The following is a 22778-nucleotide window of genomic DNA, read 5'->3' as shown; positions in this document are numbered from 1 at the left end:
CATATCTACCTCCATCACTCCAGTATCCCTATCTCCTTACCCCTATACATATCTACCTCCATCACTCCAGTATCCCTATCTCCTTACCCCTATACATATCTACCTCCATCACTCCAGTATCCCTGTCTCCTCCTTATCTATCTCCTTACCCCTATACATATCTACCTCCATCACTCCAGTATCCCTATCTCCTTACCCCTATACATATCTACCTCCATCACTCCAGTATCCCTATCTCCTTACCCCTATACATATCTACCTCCATCACTCCAGTATCCCTATCTCCTTACCCCTATACATATCTACCTCCATCACTCCACCTTACCTCTATACATATCTACCTCCATCACTCCAGTATCCCTATCTCCTTACCCCTATACATATCTACCTCCATCACTCCAGTATCCCTGTCTCCTTACCCCTATACATATCTACCTCCATCACTCCAGTATCCCTATCTCCTCCAGTACCCCTATACATATCTACCTCCATCACTCCAGTATCCCTATCTCCTTACCCCTATACATATCTACCTCCATCACTCACCAGTATCCCTGTCTCCTTACCCCTATACATATCTACCTCCATCACTCCAGTATCCCTCATCTCCCCTCCTTACCCCTATACATATCTACCTCCATCACTCCAGTATCCCTGTCTCCTTACCCCTATACATATCTACCTCCATCACTCCAGTATCCCTATCTCCTTACCCCTATACATATCTACCTCCATCACTCCAGTATCCCTATCTCCTTACCCCTATACATATCTACCTCCATCACTCCAGTAGTCTCCTTACCCCTATACATATCTACCTCCATCACTCCAGTATCCCTGTCTCCTTACCCCTATACATATCTATCCTCCATCACTTACCCCCAGTATCCCTATCTCCTCTCCTTACCCCTATACCTCCATATCTACCTCCATCACTCCAGTATCCCTGTCTCCTTACCCCTATACCTACCTCCATCACTATACATATCTACCTCCATCACTCCAGTATCCCTATCTCCTTACCCCTATACATATCTACCTCCATCACTCCAGTATCCCTGTCTCCTTACCCCTATACATATCTACCTCCATCACTCCAGTAGTATCACCCAGTATCCCTGTCTCCTTACCCCTATACATATCTACCTCCATCACTCCAGTATCCCTATCTCCTTACCCCTATACATATCTACCTCCATCACTCCAGTATACCCCCTACCTCCATCACTCCAGTATCCCTGTCTCCTTACCCCCCTCCATACATATCTACCTCCATCACTCCAGTATCCCTGTCTCCCTATACATATCTACCTCCATCACTCCAGTATCCCTGTCTCTACCCCTATACATATCCCTCCATACATATCTACCTCCATCACTCCAGTATCCCTGTCTCCTTACCCCTATACATATCTACCTCCATCACTCCAGTATCCCTACTTACCCCTATCTATCTACCTCCATCACTCCAGTATCCCTGTCTCCTTACCCCTATACATATCTACCTCCATCATCCAGTATCCCTGTCTCCTTACCCCTATACATATCTACCATCACTCCAGTATCTACCTCCATCACTCCAGTATCCCTGTCTCCTTACCCCTATACATATCTACCTCCATCCAGTATCATCTCCAGTATCCCTATCTCCTTACCCCTATACATATCTACCTCCATCACTCCAGTATCCCTGTCTCCTTACCCCTATACATATATACCTCCATCACTCCAGTATCCCTGTACATAGTTAATATGGTACTGGAACTGAACCTGTATATAGTTTTCTTACTTACTTACACTTATTGTGTTCATATTTCTTCTTATTTCTCATGTGTTTTTTCTGGTATTACATTTTTATTGATTATTACATTGTTGGATTTTGAGTTTGCTAGAAAGACATTTCACTGTACTTGTGCATGGGACATTAAAACGTGAAACTGGAACAGTTGCAGGGTAAAGTAGTAAGAATGTGACTGAACTGCAATAACAATTTGACCTGCCTGTGTAATAACTGTGATGATGTACTAAAGATGTTTTAAATGGTTCCGATGTTGCAGATGTACGTAGTGATGAAACAGACAACTCTCCTCCTCTCCAACCTCACACTCTGAGAGAGTTTGAACAGGTGAGCTCTCCTCTTTCTCTTTTGGGCCATAATTCAATGCTCAAAACCTTTCTATCCTCACTGTGTTAACTTGTTGTCTCCATCTTGTGGGCCCAAAATGTACTGTAATGAAGTAGACTGAAATCTGTGAGGAGCAGATCAAGTAGGCCAGCTGCTGTTGCAAGAGCCTGGATGTTAAAGTCAATTCTTCAGTCTACGAAAACAACAGTCTACACAACGAAAATCTGGAGAGAAAAAAAACGATAACTAAGAAGACCCTGCGTTCTTCCGAACCACGTGGCCTCACCAGGAAAAACGTTTTCCTGGTCAGGTCGGCCATTCCGATCGTGGACATGTAATGTTGGAAAGTGTTTGTTGTTGTTCAACCCTGGCTAAAGCACTTTGTTCTGGGGAAACTGTCTGAGGGATGGAACATAACCAACACAGCTTCTTCCCCACAGCATGCCTCGGGCTAAAGCTTATCATCTGGCTCAACGTCACAAAGAAGACTATTTCTGGACCCTGAATTCATGCCAAACACATTTTTTTTTTAAAACCTTTTGATTTGATGCCACACTATGTGATATGAAAACCGGTTTGTCTGCTAGTCACACCGTTCTTTCTTTCTCACTATTCTCCATCTGATCTACTTTACCTCTCATTCCACCCCCCCATATTCTGTCCCTCACTCTATTCCACACATCACTCTACCTCCCGACCTCTCCCCCTCCCCAACTCTTTTCTCTCGTCAATCTCAAATCACTTTATAAACAGTCCATGGTTCAAACACATTCCAAATCAAAATATCTTACTAGTGGGAGTCATGCACAAACCACTAAGTTCATAGAATGTAGATTCTCCTCATTTAATGCTATTCTGGAGGCTTTGCTGCTCTCTGGTAAAATGGGATGTACAGCCAGCTTCTCACGAAAGCAGAGGTTCCACTCTAAAAGAGGGCCGCGGCCCAAAGCAACCATCTTTCATGGGCGCCGACATAAATTCACACACAGGCATGCAGTGTACATATAAGCATGCTCGCACACACACATAATCATGTAGTAATCATGGTACAGTATAATGAACAGAGTGTGGGATAGGAAGGTACAGTATAGTGGACAGAGTGTGGGATAGGAAGGTACAGTATAATGGACAGAGTGTGGGATAGGAAGGTACAGTATAATTGACAGAGTATGGGATAGGAAGGTACAGTATAGTGGACAGAGTGTGGGATAGGAAGGTACAGTATAATACAGTGTGGGATAGTATAATGGATAGGAAGAGTATGTGGGATAGGAAGGTACAGTATAATGGACAGAGTGTGGGATAGGAAGGTACAGTATAATGGACAGAGTGTGGGATAGGAAGGTACAGTGGGATAATGGACAGAGTGTGGGGATAGGAAGGATAGGAACAGTATAATGGACAGAGTGTGGGATAGGAAGGTACAGTATAGTGGACAGAGTGTGGGATAGGAAGGTACAGTATAGTGAACAGAGTGTGGGATAGGAAGGTACAATATAATGGACAGAGTGTGGGATAGGAAGGTACAGTATAATGGACAGAGTGTGGGATAGGAAGGTACAGTATAATGGACAGAGTATGGGATAGGAAGGTACAGTATAATGGACAGAGTGTGGGATAGGAAGGTACAGTATAGTGGACAGTGGACAAGAGTGTGGGATAGGAAGGTACAGTATAGTGGACAGAGTACAGTATAATGGACAGAGTGTGGGATAGGAAGGTACAGTATAATGGACAGAGTGTGGGATAGGAAGGTACAGTATAATGGACAGAGTATGGGATAGGAAGGTACAGTATAATGGACAGAGTGTGGGATAGGAAGGTACAGTATAATGGACAGAGTGTGGGATAGGAAGGTACAGTATAGTGGACAGAGTATGGGATAGGAAGGTACAGTATAATGGACAGAGTGTGGGATAGGAAGGTACAGTATAGTGGACAGAGTGTGGGATAGGAAGGTACAGTATAATGGACAGAGTGTGGGATAGGAAGGTACAGTATAATGGACAGAGTGTGGGATAGGAAGGTACAGTATAATGGACAGAGTATGGGATAGGAAGGTACAGTATAATGGACAGAGTGTGGGATAGGAAGGTACAGTATAATGGACAGAGTGTGGGATAGGAAGGTACAGTGGACAGTGTGGGATAGGAAGGTACAGTATAATGGACAGAGTGTGGGATAGGAAGGTACAGTATAATGGACAGACTGCGGGGGGGCAGAGAGAGAATATGTACGATCATTCAGACCACCTAGCACCTCTTCCTATTTACCTCAATCTCTCTCTCTGGAATTATCGCCTTACATGTCACAAGTGCCATCCCATATAACTGCCCCCGCCACAGTCCCTCTCCCTCTCCCTCTCTCCTGGCTGTCTGAGATTCCAGGCATGTGTGCGTCAGTAAAATAAGCTCCTGTGTTCGGCCCCTTCTTATCCAGAACACACCATGGAGCCGCCATGGCCACAGCTCTGAAAGCCCGGGCCGCGGAGTAGCCCTCTGCATCCCTGGACGGCCCAACGACACTCCCATGTCTGCATGTTTTAGCGTTAGTGTGTGTGTTTGGATTCGCTGCGGCTTCCAAGAGGTCAGGAAGACACTTTTGTAGTTTGTTTTTTTTTACTCCCATTGTTTTTTCACTTGACACCGCAAGACCGATGACTGATATACTGTGCCCACCGGGAAGAGGACACAGCATATCTAACGATTACCGGACTTTCTGATCTATATCACGGACATCTCAAACGGTTCACGTATTGTCCTGCAGCACGGCCATGTCGAATGGGTACCGTGCTCTCTGACGTGTAAGGGCCATGTCTACGGGTTGCCGTTGTTTTTTAAAAGTGACATGTCTAACGTTCACCGTACTCTGTCGCAGCACCTCAATGACCTGAAGAGGGAGAACTTCAGCCTCAAGCTCCGCATCTACTTCCTGGAGGAGAGGATCCAGCAGAAGTTCGAGGACAGCAGCGACCATGTCTACCGCACAGTGAGTAACTAGCACACATTGATACACACTGCCTGTCGTTGGTCCTGTTTGAAATAGAACTGAGCCAAACTCTAGCTGGAGGAGAAGGGGTGAGCTGATACACTCAACGATGCCTTAGCACATCTGTAGGGAACGTAGGTTCTGGAATGTCTCAATACCCGCAGGCTTTCATTCCATTGGGGCACTGAAACGTTTAAATAAATATATATGGCCTTTTCTTCATGATGAGTTTTGTTTGGCGCGACTATGACCATAGGGGTTGGAAAGACAACGCAAACGGATTTGGGACCAGGCTACCGTGTGTGTCCCTCCGTGGAGAATCTAGCACTTCTTTCCCCTGTGATGTCATTGTCCTACCACAGGGAACCATGCAGTGAGTGTTTGTATAGATATCATAGTTCCTATGCCTTACCCTCAGTACAATGGTACACAGACAGCTCCTAATCCCAGGGAAAAGGCAGCAGTCTGGGGGGGCACAGGGTGTTAGCCTGCTGCCTGCATGTTCAAAGGGGGTAGACGGGAGGGTGTGTGAGATCATATACTGTGTGACTCGGTTAACCAGCTGTTGTCTGTGTGCATATGGAAACTGGTCAATTCTCCAGAATCCCCGTAGACCACCACTCCAGATAGGTAGATAGATTAGTGTGCGTGGCTATGTGCTGCGTGTGTGTTTGTATTCTTCCAAGATGGCTGACCTGATCCAAACAAACAAGACCTGAACGTGCTCGGACTTATCATCCTTTATCTCTGCATGCCACAGCTAGCTGAGTGGAGAGAGACGTTCGACCAAACTGTCACTTTCATGTTTGAGCATGTTATAGTAGGCTATTAAGCCCTCAATATCTCATGTACGGTTAAAGCTTCATCGGTTTAATAACCTTTTATTCATATAAGGGGAGTCTCACGTCAAGACAGTATGATGATGCGGTGACTTCATTGTCTTCTTGTTTACATGTCTGGCATTACTCCTCTCATATGTGTATACTGTATTTTATACCATCTATTGCATCTTACCTATGCCACTCTGTCGTTGCTCATCCATATATTTATATGTATATATTCCTATTTCATTCCTTTACTTAGATTTGTGTGTATTAGGTAGCTGTTGTGGAATTGTTAGATTAGATGTTAGATATTGCTGCACTGTCGGGAACTAAAAGCACAAGCATTTCCCTACACTCGCACTAAGATCTGCTAACCATGTGTATGTGACCAATAACATCTGCTAACCATGTGTATGTGACCAATAACATCTGCTAACCATGTGTATGTGACCAATAACATCTGCTAACCATGTGTATGTGACCAATAACATATGCTAACCATGTGTATGTGACCAATAACATCTGCTAACCATGTGACCATTAACATCTGCTAACCATGTGTATGTGACCATTAACATCTGCTAACCATGTGTATGTGACCAATAACATCTGCTAACCATGTGACCATTAACATCTGCTAACCATGTGACCATTAACATCTGCTAACCATGTGTATGTGACCAATAACATCTGCTAACCATGTGTATGTGACCAATAACATCTGCTAACCATGTGACCATTAACATCTGCTAACCATGTGACCATTAACATCTGCTAACCATGTGTATGTGACCAATAACATCTGCTAAACATGTGTATGTGACCAATAACATCTGCTAACCATGTGTATGTGACCAATAACATCTGCTAACCATGTGTATGTGACCAATAACATCTGCTAACCATGTGACCATTAACATCTGCTAACCATGTGACCATTAACATCTGCTAACCATGTGTATGTGACCAATAACATCTGCTAACCATGTGTATGTGACCAATAACATCTGCTAACCATGTGTATGTGACCATTAATATCTGCTAACCATGTGTATGTGACCAATAACATCTGCTAACCATGTGTATGTGACCAATAACATCTGCTAACCATGTGTATGTGACCAATAACATCTGCTAACCATGTGTATGTGACCATTAACATCTGCTAACCATGTGTATGTGACCAATAACATCTGCTAACCATGTGTATGTGACCATTAACATCTGCTAACCATGTGTATGTGACCAATAACATCTGCTAACCATGTGTATGTGACCAATAACATCTGCTAACCATGTGACCATTAACATCTGCTAACCATGTGTATGTGACCATTAACATCTGCTAACCATGTGTATGTGACCAATAACATCTGCTAACCATGTGACCATTAACATCTGCTAACCATGTGACCATTAACATCTGCTAACCATGTGTATGTGACCATTAACATCTGCTAACCATGTGACCATTAACATCTGCTAACCATGTGTATGTGACCAATAACATTTGATTGTCTCAGATAAAGATTGGTGTTGGATTGTTTCTTTGAAGATCCGCGTGATCCAGTTAATTCCCTGGCACCGTTTCTGTTGTCTTGGTTTACACTCACTGCTCAGACCAACAGTAGGAATCAGAGGGATTCTACGTGTAGTCCAAGAGTGCAATCATTTATTCAACACATTTGTTCTTCTGCAATGGGTTTCAACTGTGGTTTTCATCCCAATCGGTGTGTGTATGTCAGTATAGGGATCTATCTGTGGTGTATACTGTATGTGGGTGCCCTGTGTGTGTATGTAAGCGAATAGGCCTATTACTACTCTTAATCCCAGGTCTAGGCCAATCACGGCCGCCTCTTCCCATTCCGGTGCATGTCTAGTTATAAGGGGAACTGTTGCTGTGGGCCAAGGGGGTGGGGGGGGGGGGGGGGGGGCAGCAATAGCAGGTGCACCATAGACTACTATATTTAGAGCTGTTTGGATAACAGGAAAACATCCCTGTTACTGTCGGCCTGTCATGCAGTGACGCATGATGTGAAAAGTAATGCTTTATAAAATAAGAGTTCAAGTTTTAATGTCATGGCAAATGACAATGTACAGTGAAATGTCTTTCTTGCCAGCTCCGAACCCAACAATGCAGTAATCAATATCAATGTAGCACTAAAAATAACTTAAGGTAGATTAAAAACACACCAGAATTTAAAAAGTAGAAAACGAGAAAGTAAGAAGCTGGTCAGTTCCAGTACTATATTTACAATGTGCAGGGACACTGGAGTGATAGAGGACACACCGGTCTCTACATTGCAGATGAGCTGAAGGCAGTCATCAATGACCTTGGACCACAGGCTGCTTGGTCTAAAGTGGAGGAGTCCTACCTTCACATCACACCCATTGGCTGTGCTGCTCATGCATTGAATCTGCTCCTCGATGACATCATGGCAATGAAAACGATGGTTACACTCTACAAGAGGGCCAAGGAAATGGTTAGGTATGTGAAGGGTCATCAAGTTTTATCAGCAATCTACCTCACCAAGCAAAGTGAGAAGAATAAGAGCACCACATTGAAGCTGCCCAGCAATACCTGTTGGGGTGGTGTTGTCATCATGCTTGACAGTCTCCTGGAGGGGAAGGAGTCTCTCCAAGAAATGTCCATATCACAGTCTGCCGATATGGACAGCCCCATCAAGAGGATCTGGATGATGTATTTTGGGAGGTAGTGGTAAGCAGCCTGAAACTCCTGAAACCTATAGCAGTAGCCATTGCACAGATTGAGGGAGACAATGCCATCCTGTCTGTTATTCAGACTCTGCTTGCAGATGTAAGAGAAGAAATCTGTACTGCCCTGCCCACTTCACTGTTGCTCCAAGCAGAGGAAACTGCAGTTCTGAAATACATCAACAAGCGTGAAAACTTCTGCCTGAAGCCCATACATGCCACAGCGTACATGTTGGACTCTAAGTGTGCTGGCAAGAGCATCCTGTCTGGTGCAGAGATCAACAAGGCCTGTGGTGTCATCACTACCGTGTCTCGCCACCTTAGCCTGGATGAGAGCAAGGTTCTTGGTAGTCTGGCGAAGTACAGTTCCAAGCAAGGGCTTTGGAATGGAGATGCAATATGGAAGTCGTGCCAACACATCTCATCAGCCACATGGTGGAAGGTACTTTGTGGATCTGAGGACTTTTCCCCTGTTGCCTCCATCATCCTCCAAATCCCACCAACATCAGCTGCCTCAGAGCGCAACTGGTCCTTTTTTTGGGAACACACACACCAAAGCACACAACAGGCTGACCAATGCAAGGGTTGAAAAATTGGTGTCCATCCTGGCACATTTGAGGCTTTTTTTTTTTTCATCATGGCAAAGACACAGAGAAATGCATATGATGCAGCTTTCAAGTTGAAGGCGATCGATCTGGCTGTTGGAAAAGGAAATAGAGCTGCTGCACGGGAGCTTGGCCTTAATGAGTCGATTATAAGACTTTGTAAACAGCAGCGTGAGGAACTGACTCAGTGCAAAAAGACAACAAACCTTTCAGAGGGAAGAAAAGCAGATGGCCCAAAGTATTTGCAGCCACTCGACATCAGTGTAAATCGTGCATTTAAGGTGGCGCTCCGTGTTCAGTGGGAGGCTTGGATGACAAGTGGGGAGAAACATCGGATGAAGCAATTCTGAGGCTATTCAACTCCGACACAGAAGGAGATGACTTCAGTGGTTTCAGTGCACAGGAGGAGGAAGATAGTGACCAATGAATGTACTGTTTCGTTAAAGCCCATTTATTTTTGTTACAAGCCGTGTTTCGTTTAAAGGCTGTGTAAAGTTCATTTGTTTCAATGTACCGGTAGGCACCTGCGGCTTATAGACATGTGCGGCTTATTTATGTACAAAATACATATTTTTTAAATAATTCAGTGGGTGTGGTTTATATTCGCAATTACGGTACATTTAAACGGTATTCATATTAATATGCATATATTCCCATTAATTCTCATATATTCTCGTTAATCCCCACGGAAAGTTTCCACCTCTGAATATTCCCCAAAATGTGCAACCCTAGTGTTTAGTCAGCATACATTTGTGTGCATGTTGTGTGTGTTTTAGAGTGTCAGTGTGTGTGAGTGTGTAGAGTCCTGTGAGTGTGCGTCTTGCCATGTGGAAGTATACAGAACAGTCTATGCCTCGGGTGGCTGGAAGCTTTAACTATTTTCCGGGCCTTTCTATCACACTGCCTGATATAGTACTATCTGCACCACCCTCTGTAGCGCCATGCGATCGAGGGCGGTGCTGTTGCCATTCCAAGTGGTGATGCAGCCAGTCAGGATGCTCTCGGTGGTACAGCTGTAGAACGTTTTTGAGGATCTGAGGGCCCATACCAAACCTTCTCAACTTCCTGAGGGCCCTTCTTCACGACTGTGCGTGTGTGAGTGGACCATTTTAAGTCCTTAGTGATTTAGACCGAGGAACTTGAAGCTCTCGACCTGCTCCACGGCAGACCCATTGAAATGGATGGGGGCTCACCCCATTCCCTTTAGTCCACGATGAGCTCCTTGGTCTGACTGCAGTTGAGGAAGAGGTTGTTGTCCCGGCACCACACTGCCAGGTCACTGACCTCCCTGTAGGCTGCCTCACCGTCGCCGGTGGTCAGGCCTATCATGGTGATGATGGCGTTGGAGAGAGAAAGAGATTAAGAGAAAGAGAGGGAGAGAGACTGTCCAATTTTGAGTGGACAGTCACATTCCCAAGACTTTTTCAATTCCCAAATTATTGGCCTCTGGGCCCTGTCCTGGCTTGCTGTGTCTGTTAGAGCAGACAAAATGTGTATCTTAACCCCTGACTCCTGGTATAAGCTCCAGAGCTGCTCTGCATTCCCCCTTGTCTAAATATAACCTCTGTGACATCGGAATGCCATGTTCCCACTGATGTTACATTACACCAACACACCGCTCTGTATAATACAGCAGGGAGAGGGGGGGGGGGTTATGGGAAATCCATGCAGGATAGAAGGGATGGGGGGGGTCAGGTGTAGATGTTTAAGTTATTTGGGGGTGAGAAGGAGAGGGGACAGGTTGTGAATGAAGGGTTACTGTTGCTGACTATCTATGTGAAGGGGATAGGAGACACTGGATAATGTACAAGACTAAATAATAGGTGCATTTGGAGTTTCAAGGAGAGTATATTGTGTCCTCTGCTTGTCAGGGGTCTTTGCACAGCAGTACAGGTTCTTTGCTACACCGTAGCTCTCAAACACCTCTCATCTTTTATCTGGAGAATCCCAGCTGAGGTTTGTCATAGACAGGTGGCAGAAAATAGAACAAGGGCAACACCTGCACTGAGGATTCAGCACAGAGTCGGCTACAGTCCATACCACAGTCCATCTACAGTCCATACCACAGTCCAGATACAATCCACACATTCCATACCACAGTCCAGATACAATCCACACATTCCATACCACAGTCCTTATACAATCCACACATTCCATACCACAGTCCATACAGCAGTCCATCTACCGGCCATCTACAGTCCATACCACAGTCCAGATACAATCCACACATTCCATACCACAGTCCTTATACAATCCACACATTCCATACCACAGTCCATACAGCAGTCCATCTACCGGCCATCTACAGTCCATACCACAGTCCAGATACAATCCACACATTCCATACCACAGTCCATACAGCAGTCCATCTACCGGCCATCTACAGTCCATACCACAGTCCAGATACAATCCACACATTCCATACCACAGTCCATCCACAGTCCATACCACAGTCCATCTACAGTCCATACCACAGTCCAGATACAATCCACACATTCCATACCACAGTCTATACCACAGTCCAGATACAATCCACACATTCCATACCACAGTCCATACCACAGTCCACACCACATTCCAGATACAATCCACACATTCCATACCACAGTCCATACCACAGTCCATACCACAGTCCAGATACAATCCACACATTCCATACCACAGTCTATACCACAGTCCAGATACAATCCACACATTCCATACAACAGTCCATACCACAGTCCATCTACAGTCCATACCACAGTCCAGATACAATCCACACATTCCATACCACAGTCCATACCACAGTCCACACCACATTCCAGATACAATCCACACATTCCATACCACAGTCCATACCACAGTCCATACCACAGTCCATCTACAGTCCATACCACAGTCCAGATACAATCCACACATTCCATACCACAGTCTATACCACAGTCCAGATACAATCCACACATTCCATACCACAGTCCATACCACATTCCAGATACAATCCACACATTCCATACCACAGTCCATACCACAGTCCAGATACAATCCACACATTCCATACCACAGTCCATACCACAGTCCACACCACATTCCAGATACAATCCACACATTCCATACCACAGTCCATACCAAAGTCCATACCACAGCCATCTACAGTCGATACCACAGTCCATCTACAGTCCACACCACAGTTCATCTACAGTTCATACCACAGTCCATCTACAGTTCATACCACAGGCCATCTACAGTCCATACCACAGGCCATCTACTGTCCATTCCGCAGTCCATCTACAGCCCATACAGCAGTCCATCTACAGTCCATACAGTAGTCCATCTACAGTCCATACAGTAGTCCATCTACAGTCCATCTTCAGTCCATACCACAGTCCATCTACAGTCCATCTACAGCCCATACAGCAGTCCATCTACAGTCCATACAGCAGTCCATCTACAGTCCATCTTATAGTCCATACAGCAGTCAATCTACAGTCCATACAGCAGTCCATCTCTAGTCCATCTACAGTCCATGCCACAGTCCATTTACAGTCCACACCGCAGTCCATCTACAATCCATACCACAGTCCATCTACAGTCCATCTACAGTCCATACTGCAGTCCATCTTCAGTCCATACGTTAGTCCATCTACAGTCCATACCGCAGTCCATCTACAGTCCATACCACAGTCAATCTACAGTCCATACCGCAGTTCATCTACAGTCCATACAGCAGTCCATCTACAGTCCATACCACAGTCCATCTACAGTCCATTCTGCAGTCCATCTGCAGCCCATACAGCAATCCATCTACAGCCCATACAGCAGTCCATCTACAGTCCATACAGTAGTCCATCCATACAGCAGTCCATCTCGAGTCCATCTACAGTCCATACCACAGTCCATCTACAGTCCATACCGCAGTCCATCTACAGTCCATCTACATTCCATACCGCAGTCCATCTACAGTCCATCTACAGTCCATTTACAGTCCATAAAGCAGTCCATCTACAGTCCATACAGCAGTCCATCTACAGTCCATACCGCAGTCCATCTACAGTCCATACAGCAGTCCATCTACAGTCCATACAGCAGTCCATATACAGTCCATACAGCAGTCCATCTACTGTCCATACCGCAGTCCATCTACAGTCCATACAGCAGTCCATCTACAGTCCATCTACAGCCCATACAGCAGTCCATCTACAGTCCATACAACAGTCCATCTACAGTCCATCTATAGTCCATACAGCAGTCCATCTACAATCCATACAGCAGTCCATACAGCAGTCCATCTCTAGTCCATCCACAGTCTATCTACAGCCCATACAGCAGTCCATCTACAGTCCATACCGCAGTCCATCTACAGTCCATACCGCAGTCCATCTACAGTCCATACAGCAGTCCATCTACAGTCCATACATCAGTCCATATACAGTCCATACAGCAGTCCATCTACTGTCCATACCGCAGTCCATCTACAGTCCATACAGCAGTCCATCTACAGTCCATCTACAGCCCATACAGCAGTCCATCTACAGTCCATACAGCAGTCCATCTACAGTCCATCTACAGTCCATACAGCAGTCCATCTACAATCCATACAGCAGTCCATACAGCAGTCCATCTCTAGTCCATCCACAGTCCATCTACAGCCCATACAGCAGTCCATCTACAGTCCATACAGCAGTCCATCTACAGTCCATACAGCAGTCCATCTACAGTCCATACAGCAGTCCATATACAGTCCATACAGCAGTCCATCTACTGTCCATACCGCAGTCCATCTACAGTCCATACAGCAGGCCATCTACAGTCCATCTACAGCCCATACAGCAGTCCATCTACAGTCCATACAGCAGTCCATAAAGCAGTCCATCTACAATCCATACAGCAGTCCATACAGCAGTCCATCTCTCATCCATCCACAGTCCATCTACAGTCCATCTAAAGTCCATACAGCATTACATCTACAGTCCATACAGCGTTTCATCTACAGTCCATACAGCAGTCAATCTACAGTCCATAAAGCAGTTCATCTACAGTCCATACCGCAGTCCATCTGCAGTCCATACATTAGTCCATCTACAGTCCATACAGCAGTCCATCTACAGTCCATATAGCAGTACATCTACAGTCCATTCTGCAGTCCATCTACAGCACATAAAGCAGTCCATCTACAGCCCATACAGTAGTCCATATACAGTCCATACAGCAGTCCTTCCATACAGCAGTCCATCTCTAATCCATTTACAGTCCATACCACAGTCCATCTACAGTCCATCTACAGTCCATCTACAGTCCATACAGTAGTCCATCTACTACAGTCCATACAGCAGTCCATCTACAGTCCATACAGCAGTCCATCTACAGTCCATACCGCAGTCCATCTACAGTCCATACAGCAGTCCATCTACAGTCCATACCGCAGTCCATTTACAGTCCATCTACAGTCCACACCGCAGTCCATCTCCTGTCCATACCGCAGTCCATCTACAGTCCATACAGCAGTCCATCTACAGTCCATACAGCAGTCCATCCATACAGCAGTCCATCTACAGTCCATACCGCAGTCCATCTACAGTCCATCTACAGTCCATCTACAGTCCATACAGCAGTCCATCTACTGTCCATACCGCAGTCCATCTACAGCCCATACAGCAGTCCATCTACAGTCCATCCACAGTCCATCTACAGTCCATACTGCAGTCCATCTAAAGTCCATACAGCATTCCATCTTCAGTCTATACAGCGTTTCATCTACAGTCCATACAGCAGTCAATCTACAGTCCATACAGCAGTTCATCTACAGTCCATACCGCAGTCCATCTACAGTCCGTACATTAGTCCATCTACAGTCCATACAGCAGTCCATCTACAGTCCATATAGCAGTACATCTACAGTCCATTCTGCAGTCCATCTACAGCCCATACAGCAGTCCATCTACAGCCCATATAGCAGTCCATCTACAGTCCATACAGCAGTCCATCCATACAGCAGTCCATCTCTTGTCCATCTACAGTCCATACCACAGTCCATCTACAGTCCATCTTCAGTCCATACAGCAGTCCATCTACAGTCCATACCGCAGTCCATCTACAGTCCATACAGCAGTCCATCTACTGTCCATACCGCAGTCCATCTACAGTCCATACAGCAGTCCATCTACAGTCCATCTACAGCCCATACAGCAGTCCATCTACAGTCTATACAGCAGTCCATCTACAGTCCATCTACAGCCCATACAGCAGTCCATCTACAGTCCATAAAGCAGTCCATCTACAATCCATACAGCAGTCCATCTACAGTCCATCTTTAGTCCATACCGCAGTCCATCCACAGTCCATCTGCAGTCCATACTGTAGTCTATCTAAAGTCCATACAGCATTCCATCTCTAGTCCATACAGCGTTTCATCTACAGTCCATACAGCAGTCAATCTACAGTCCATACAGCAGTTCATCTACAGTCCATACCGCAGTCCATCTACAGTCCGTACATTAGTCCATCTACAGTCCATATAGCAGTACATCTACAGTCCATACCGCAGTCCATTTACAGTCCATCTACAGTCCACACCGCAGTCCATCTCCTGTCCATACCGCAGTCCACCTACAGTCCATACAGCAGTCCATCTACAGTCCATACAGCAGTCCATCTACAGTCCATCTACAGTCCATACAGCAGTCCATCTACAGTCCATACCGCAGTCCATCTACAGTCCATACGTTAGTCCATCTACAGTCCATACAATTTGTGTTTCTGCCCATAATTTCATTTAAAGTACTATAAAGTGTTTTTAATCATTCTTTATATCATTGATCTTTGCTTCATATAACCATTTCTTCTTCGTTTTGTTGAGTTTAGTCACCTAATTTCTCATTTTGCAGTAAGTCAGCCAGTGAGATGTGCAGCCAGACTTATTAGCCACTCCTTTTGCCCCGCAGGGTGGCAGGTAGCCTCGTGGTATGAGCACTGGACTAGTAACCAAATGGTTGCAAGATCAAATCCCAGAGCTGACAAGGTAGAAATCTGTCATTCTGCCCCTGAACAAGGCAGTTAATCCACCGTTCCTAGGCCATCATTGAAAATAAGAATTTGTTCTTAACTGACTTGCCTAGTTAAATAAAGGTAAAAAATTACATCAGACCAACAAATATTTTTAGCATCATCCACATTAGAGTCAAAAAATGGTATGATCTCTTATTCACTATTTTAGGCCCAGCTGTTGGAACTTTGGCTTTCCTGGATATAGCCACTGTGATTATGGCTCTGTATCGGTCACTGTGTGAGACTGCAATGCTCCTCCTGTGTTTTACAGTGCTAGTTGTGTCTGTACTTCTTTGAGTTTCTATGACTTCATTGACTTGTTTTAAAATGTCTATTTGATATTCCTTATCTTTTGAGATGAATCCTTTTGATGTGGGCCAGCAGGAGGATAACACAATGTCACGTGTGCTGTCATACATCATTCTTGTACAATAAGCAATCATTCCATGTTCCATCCCACCTCTATTCCAGAACATCGAGTTGAAGGTAGAAGTGGAGAGCTTGAAGCAGGAGGTACAGGAGAAACAAGACCTTCAGGAGAAGGCTCTGTAAGTACATCACGACACATCCAGACTGACTGTTGACCGACTGTAGTCATCTAATGTGAATATCTCACACTTCTTACACTGGCTTCAAATTAAAATGTGAGGTAGACTGACCGCCAACCAACAGACTGTAACCATGCACTGTGAATGGCCTTAATTTCCTAACAATGACATCACCAATGCTACATACTGTATCCACCCAGATAATACTGTCCTTTTATCCCTCCTGAAATGCCCTTGAGAATTATCTTAAATGTTTTCCAAAGACCGACAGACTTATGACTAAATGTGACATGCTTCGCTTGTATTCAGAAATACAATTTGCTCAAGTGATTATGGAAAACACCCTGGTGAGTGTTCGTCTTTGATGGGCCTTAACAAGGCTGTGTCTCACTAAAATGGTGTTATAGCTGGCTAACAAGCCTATAGCAGCCTAAAAATGTAGGCATAGACCAGTGATTTGTAGGGAGTCCTCACAGGGTACAATCTTTTAGAGATAACACCACAGATCATGTTTCCACAGCTGGTGGGGTGAAAGAGGACAAGACACACACACACACACACACAGGAGCGTACACACACACACACACACACACACACACACACACACACACACACACACACACACACACACACACACACACACACACACACACACACACACACACACACACACACACACACACACACACATGTTCATACGCACATTGCACATACTGTACACACACTCACGCACACCCATGCACTCCTGGTGTCCAACCCAATGGGATCGGCAAAAGGGCTGATATCTTGGCGTGCAGACGGGATATGAAAGGCAATACCTGGCACGTCAACCCCTCACCCCCTGCTGTTGCTGCTAGGCTTTGAATTTAATCCCCCCCCCTGAAGCGGAATTCATTTGATGGACGTATTCTGTGTATTCATCAGATTGCTATAAGATTAAAGGTCCACTTTGCTGGCTCGTGCCTCCAGCCTAGAGTCCAAAGCCTGAGATCAGAGGGGGCATGTGTTGGAGATGGGGGGGCGGGGGGGTCTCAGTAGTAAATATGTTGCTGACGGAGGGGACCCTTTAGCATGCTAGCTCCTAATCACTGCCAGCTCCACAGCTGGTGTGATGGGTACATTGTGTTCCCCCTGTCTTTCTGCTCACGTGGCTGCTAATCAGCGTTACATTACTGTATTAATGTGGAGATCAGAATAGCTGAGTCATTATTACCCCACATGGAGTCATCAAGAGCTGGACAGAACACTTGTTCTGAGTTTGTTGTTTTTGAGTTCAGTCTGAGTAATCCAGTGATGGTCTGGACTGTATGTCAAGCGTAGTGTTTGTGTAAGGGCCTGTGTGTGTGTGTGTGTGTGTGTGTGTGTGTGTGTGTGTGTGTGTGTGTGTGTGTGTGTGTGTGTGTGTGTGTGTGTGTGTGTGTGTGTGTGTGTGTGTGTGTGTGTGTGCGTGTGTGTGTGTGTGTGTGTGTGCTGTGAATATATTCATGCGTGTGAGGGAGTGTGTGTTGAGTTCATTGTCATAATATAAAAATATCTAGTTGGAATAAAGGACTAATCTTCTCCTAACAGCCACCAGTAAGACTGCCCAGCAGTAACAGCCACTCGATGCAGACAGACAGTAGCATTACACAGTCTGGTTGAAAATAATCCTAGTTATCTGAGCTGCCGTCTGCTATAGTCAGATGGTCCGAGTTAAAAACAGAGGACGAGAGGACAGGAGGAATAGAGTATACATACAGAGCAGATGGGATGGTGCCATTTTGGGATGCACAGCAGGAATTCTGGGATGGCGTCGTTGAGTGACTCAGTGAAACAGATACTTAAAGACATGCACACACACACACACGCACATACACATTAAATAGGTTCTCCAGCTCAAAATGCGTATCAGCCAATGAAAAGCAATGATGTACTTGCATGTGACAGAACGCTAAATTGTAGCTGGTGACGTCCATGTAATATAGCCTATGCAATATGATTATTAGGCAATAGCAGTGTTTGTGTGCAAGGCTGAAGAAAGAGGTAGCTCGTTCAATTCATTAATCATCTTTGTTTTCGAGCTGTTGGCGTCCTTTTTCAGCACTTTATTACGCAATGCATGTAAATCAACATTTCAATTAGGGGAATCTCATGTGAGACTCAAACCCTTGCCACAATCTGCGACAATTAGGACTAGGCACTTTATACAGAGAGCAATTTGATCAGTCAGTCAAAGAAGGTGCTGTTGGACTTAGATACAGTAGGTCCATGAACAAGTGTTGGAACATGTCCAACTACTTCAACACTTGATTGGCTGATGCACTTGTGCCAGGATATAACCAGGGCCACCTGTCGAAGATGGCATAGGGCTAAAGTGTGCCATGTTATCTGATGGGCCAAGCTACAATTTAGCGTTCTGTCACATGCAAGTACATCCACAATTTGAATCGTCTGATACGCCTTACCTTAACTATTTAATGCCTGCCCTTAAGATTATAAGAGTTAATGCCTAAACTTAACCCTAACATTAAAAATTCAGAGTTTATGTCTAAACTTAGCCTTTTAAACACTTTGAAACGTAACGTTTGGGAGAAGTTTGAAACATGGATGAACATCTAATTCTGACGTGAGACTGTGAGAGCTAGTTGATAATGATAGCTACGTCACATTCGACTGGATTCCAGCCTTGGTCCGCGTGATGTTTCTGTTGCGCTCACACAGAACTACAAGTTAACTCAATAAAATGTTACTCCCTGGGTGTGTGACTGGTCTCTATGCGTAGCTCGGTGGCGTAGGGTATCACATGAGCTATAGCAGAGGGAGAATTCATATGACTTCACATCCTGTCTTCGTCCTGACCTGACCACACTACAAACCTAAAACGTCCCAGGTCCGACGTCACCGCCCAGCACCGATGGCACAATAACAAGCAACACCAGTGTGTATGTACGTGCAGAGTAGATGACTGTTGGTAGTTATTGATAGATGTTGCCTCTTGTTTCATTTCTGTGATAGGACAACAGAAGACACCCTGACCAATCACAATGCTCCCTCATTTCTTCCTCTCTTCTTAAAGGACGACAGCAGAGAGCCTGTCCAGTCACAATGAGGCAGAGCTGCAGAGACGATGTGAGGAGAGAAAGCAGGAGATCGACCACATGCGGGAGTTGCCGGAGACCAAGATACAACTCCTGCAGGAGGTACACACACACACACACACACACACATCATTAAACTGTTCCAACAATGGTTGCCTTATTTGTTGAGATGAAATGAGTTGTTCGATTATTAGATCAGCGTTCAAATAAACAGACGGACACCCAGACCTTTTCATGTGTTTCCTCCAGGAGGCCCAGCTAGCGCGAGGTGAGGTTGAGAGGATGGCCTCCCTGACTGGGTCGAGCCCCCAGCCCCTCTTGGAGGATATGGAGGACAGCCAAGGGGAGGAGAACCTCCAGACCACACCACACACCTACAGAGACAGGTAAACACAAGTACCTGCTCATTCGAGACACATTTGAAACAGTGACCTAAAAGTTGCAATCCACACCTTCACACTAATTGAGGAAGTCAAACTTTGCCCACCGTGTCTATGGCACGGACCCCTCTGTCCTTCCCCTCCTGTAGGGTGATCGAGGAGCTGACCAGTGCTCTGCGCTGTAAGGAGGCTATGATCACTGAGCTGAGTGGACAGAAGAGTGTTCTGACACTGAGGGTGGGAGAGCTGGAGGGAGAGGTAGAGGACCTCTCCTCCTCCCTGCTGCAGAAAGAGAGCGATGCGGAGGTACGTAGGATCCCTATTATGTGAAAATTGCCTGTGTCGGGGCTGCATTAGGGTCAATGGTTCAATGATTGATTGTATTATTTTATGTATTGTATGTATTTGATTGATTGAGTTCCTGTAGTGTGTACAGAGCTATGATAACAGGTGCATAGCTTAATTCACAGGGTTTCTGGGATACCTCACCCAGTGGTGATTTTTAGCATGTTAATCCTGGTGGGGCAAAACAACCAATTGTTTAATATGCATTCCAACACTACAAAACACTAAACAACACATGAATTGCACGATACTGGTGACAATTGTTGCCCACAAACTGTTAGGGCCTACATAATGCTGTCCCCACAAACTGTTAGGGCCTACATAATGCTGTCCCCACAAACTGTTAGGGCCTACATAATGCTGTCCCCACAAACTGTTAGGGCCTACATAATGCTGTCCCCACAAACTGTTAGGGCCTACATAATGCTGTCCCCACAAACTGTTAGGGCCTAGATAATGCTGTCCCCACAAACTGTTAGGGCCTACATAATGCTGTCCCGACAAACTGTTAGGGCCTACATAATGCTGTCCCCACAAACTGTTAGGGCCTACATAATGCTGTCCCCACAAACTGTTAGGGCCTACATAATGCTGTCCCCACAAACTGTTAGGGCCTACATAATGCTGTCCCCACAAACTGTTAGGGCCTACATAATGCTGTCCCCACAAACTGTTAGGGCCTACATACTGCTGTCCCCACAAACTGTTAGGGCCTACATACTGCTGTCCCCACAAACTGTTAGGGCCTACATAATGCTGTCCCCACAAACTGTTAGGGCCTACATAATGCTGTCCCCACAAACTGTTAGGACCTACATAATGCTGTGATGTGTTGTGTTGTGTTGTTGTGTTGTTGTGGTAGCAGGCAGGGAGGGGTAGTGTTGCTACTCTCTGAATGATCAATTCACCACAACAGCTGTTGTACTTCGTTAGTGAGAGTGAGATATCACCATCACTCAAACACAACGCACATACACACACACGCCTAATTTTCTATCCTGGCTGTTTCTCCTACAGTTCTACCAGGAAGAGCTGGGCAGGGAGAGGCTGCGCATTGAGCAGGAGATGCAGGTGAGTGAATCCTGAAGCAACACACTTAATATCACAGCTTTGAGTTCTTTATTAAGTTAAATAAAGAGTGCGCACTTTGAGGTGTTAGGCCTGCACCAGATCCCACTCTGTTGGTGAGAGCAGGCCCTCTACTGGATAACAAATGCATAGCAGACAGACAGGCACACCAAGTAAGGTAACATTCACTACAGAATATGTAGTCACCATCTAAAGAAAAGTACATGAAAATCAACTAACCCACTAAAGTATTTGTTTCCTTGCAGTTGATTGAATTCATTGACAGTAAAGTAGCCATTGTTAGATGATAACCACATGCGTTGTGGGTAAAGAGCAGTTGCTAGACCTGAGTAATAAAGCATTACTAGATCCGTCTGCGTTGATGTCTCTATGGCTGTTAATCCCTGTGTATTGTGTTGGGAGCTGTCGGCCCGAAGGGAGGGGGACCTGGGTTATTTTAGTCTGTGGTAAACAAATGATGTGAAGATGTATTCATGAACAGACAACACACATTCTCCATTCTCATCAGGTGTATTCTGAGAGGAGGGGCTCTCAAATTACACAGATAGCAGTATAACAGGCTTATGAGTGTGTGTTGACTGGAGTTGGAGCTAGGTCACAGAAATGAAATAGGTATTGTGTGGTACTGTGTGTCAAGTGAAAAGAAATCTAACGTTATTTCCCAGTGTAAAAAAAGTGTCACAACACCTCACAGGCCTACAATTGAAATATAGCTGCAGTACAGTGTAGTGTATCCATACTGTATACCTGTCAGTTTGAGCAAGATAGTTTGGTTGATCGTTGTCACTTGTTAGTTTTGGTAACCTACAGTTATCTCTTCTGAGCCATTATCACTTATTAGTCATGATCTATTGCTAGTCATTACAATTCATTAGTATGATATGATCATGTGTATTCCTCTCATTTTGACTCCCAAGGCTCTTGGCTCTATTCATCTGGCGACAGCTTTGAATCTTACAGATATTTGTTGTGGTGGGAGTTTCTCAATAGAAGCAGTCAAAGCCCCAACGTTCCTCTAAAGGCATTTTACCTTGTAAATCAGCTTGGCTCTGGGATGCAAAT

General features: G+C 45.1%; 1 protein-coding gene across 1 annotated transcript in view; it reads left to right on the top strand.

The window, feature by feature from the left end:
• Positions 1-22778, top strand: part of LOC124041667 (myomegalin-like) — a 93170-nt gene that overhangs the window by 22056 nt on the left and 48336 nt on the right. Inside the window, exons 3-9 of the mRNA XM_046359514.1 lie at positions 2058-2125; positions 5003-5113; positions 16749-16825; positions 19881-20004; positions 20152-20288; positions 20432-20588; positions 21645-21698. Of these exons, the coding sequence (XP_046215470.1) occupies positions 2058-2125; positions 5003-5113; positions 16749-16825; positions 19881-20004; positions 20152-20288; positions 20432-20588; positions 21645-21698 (728 nt within the window). The remainder of the gene's footprint in view (positions 1-2057; positions 2126-5002; positions 5114-16748; positions 16826-19880; positions 20005-20151; positions 20289-20431; positions 20589-21644; positions 21699-22778) is intronic.

The sequence above is a fragment of the Oncorhynchus gorbuscha genome, linkage group LG08 (genome assembly GCF_021184085.1).
Source record: "Oncorhynchus gorbuscha isolate QuinsamMale2020 ecotype Even-year linkage group LG08, OgorEven_v1.0, whole genome shotgun sequence".
NCBI lineage: Eukaryota > Metazoa > Chordata > Actinopteri > Salmoniformes > Salmonidae > Oncorhynchus > Oncorhynchus gorbuscha.
This window is presented reverse-complemented; position numbering and strand designations above follow the sequence as displayed.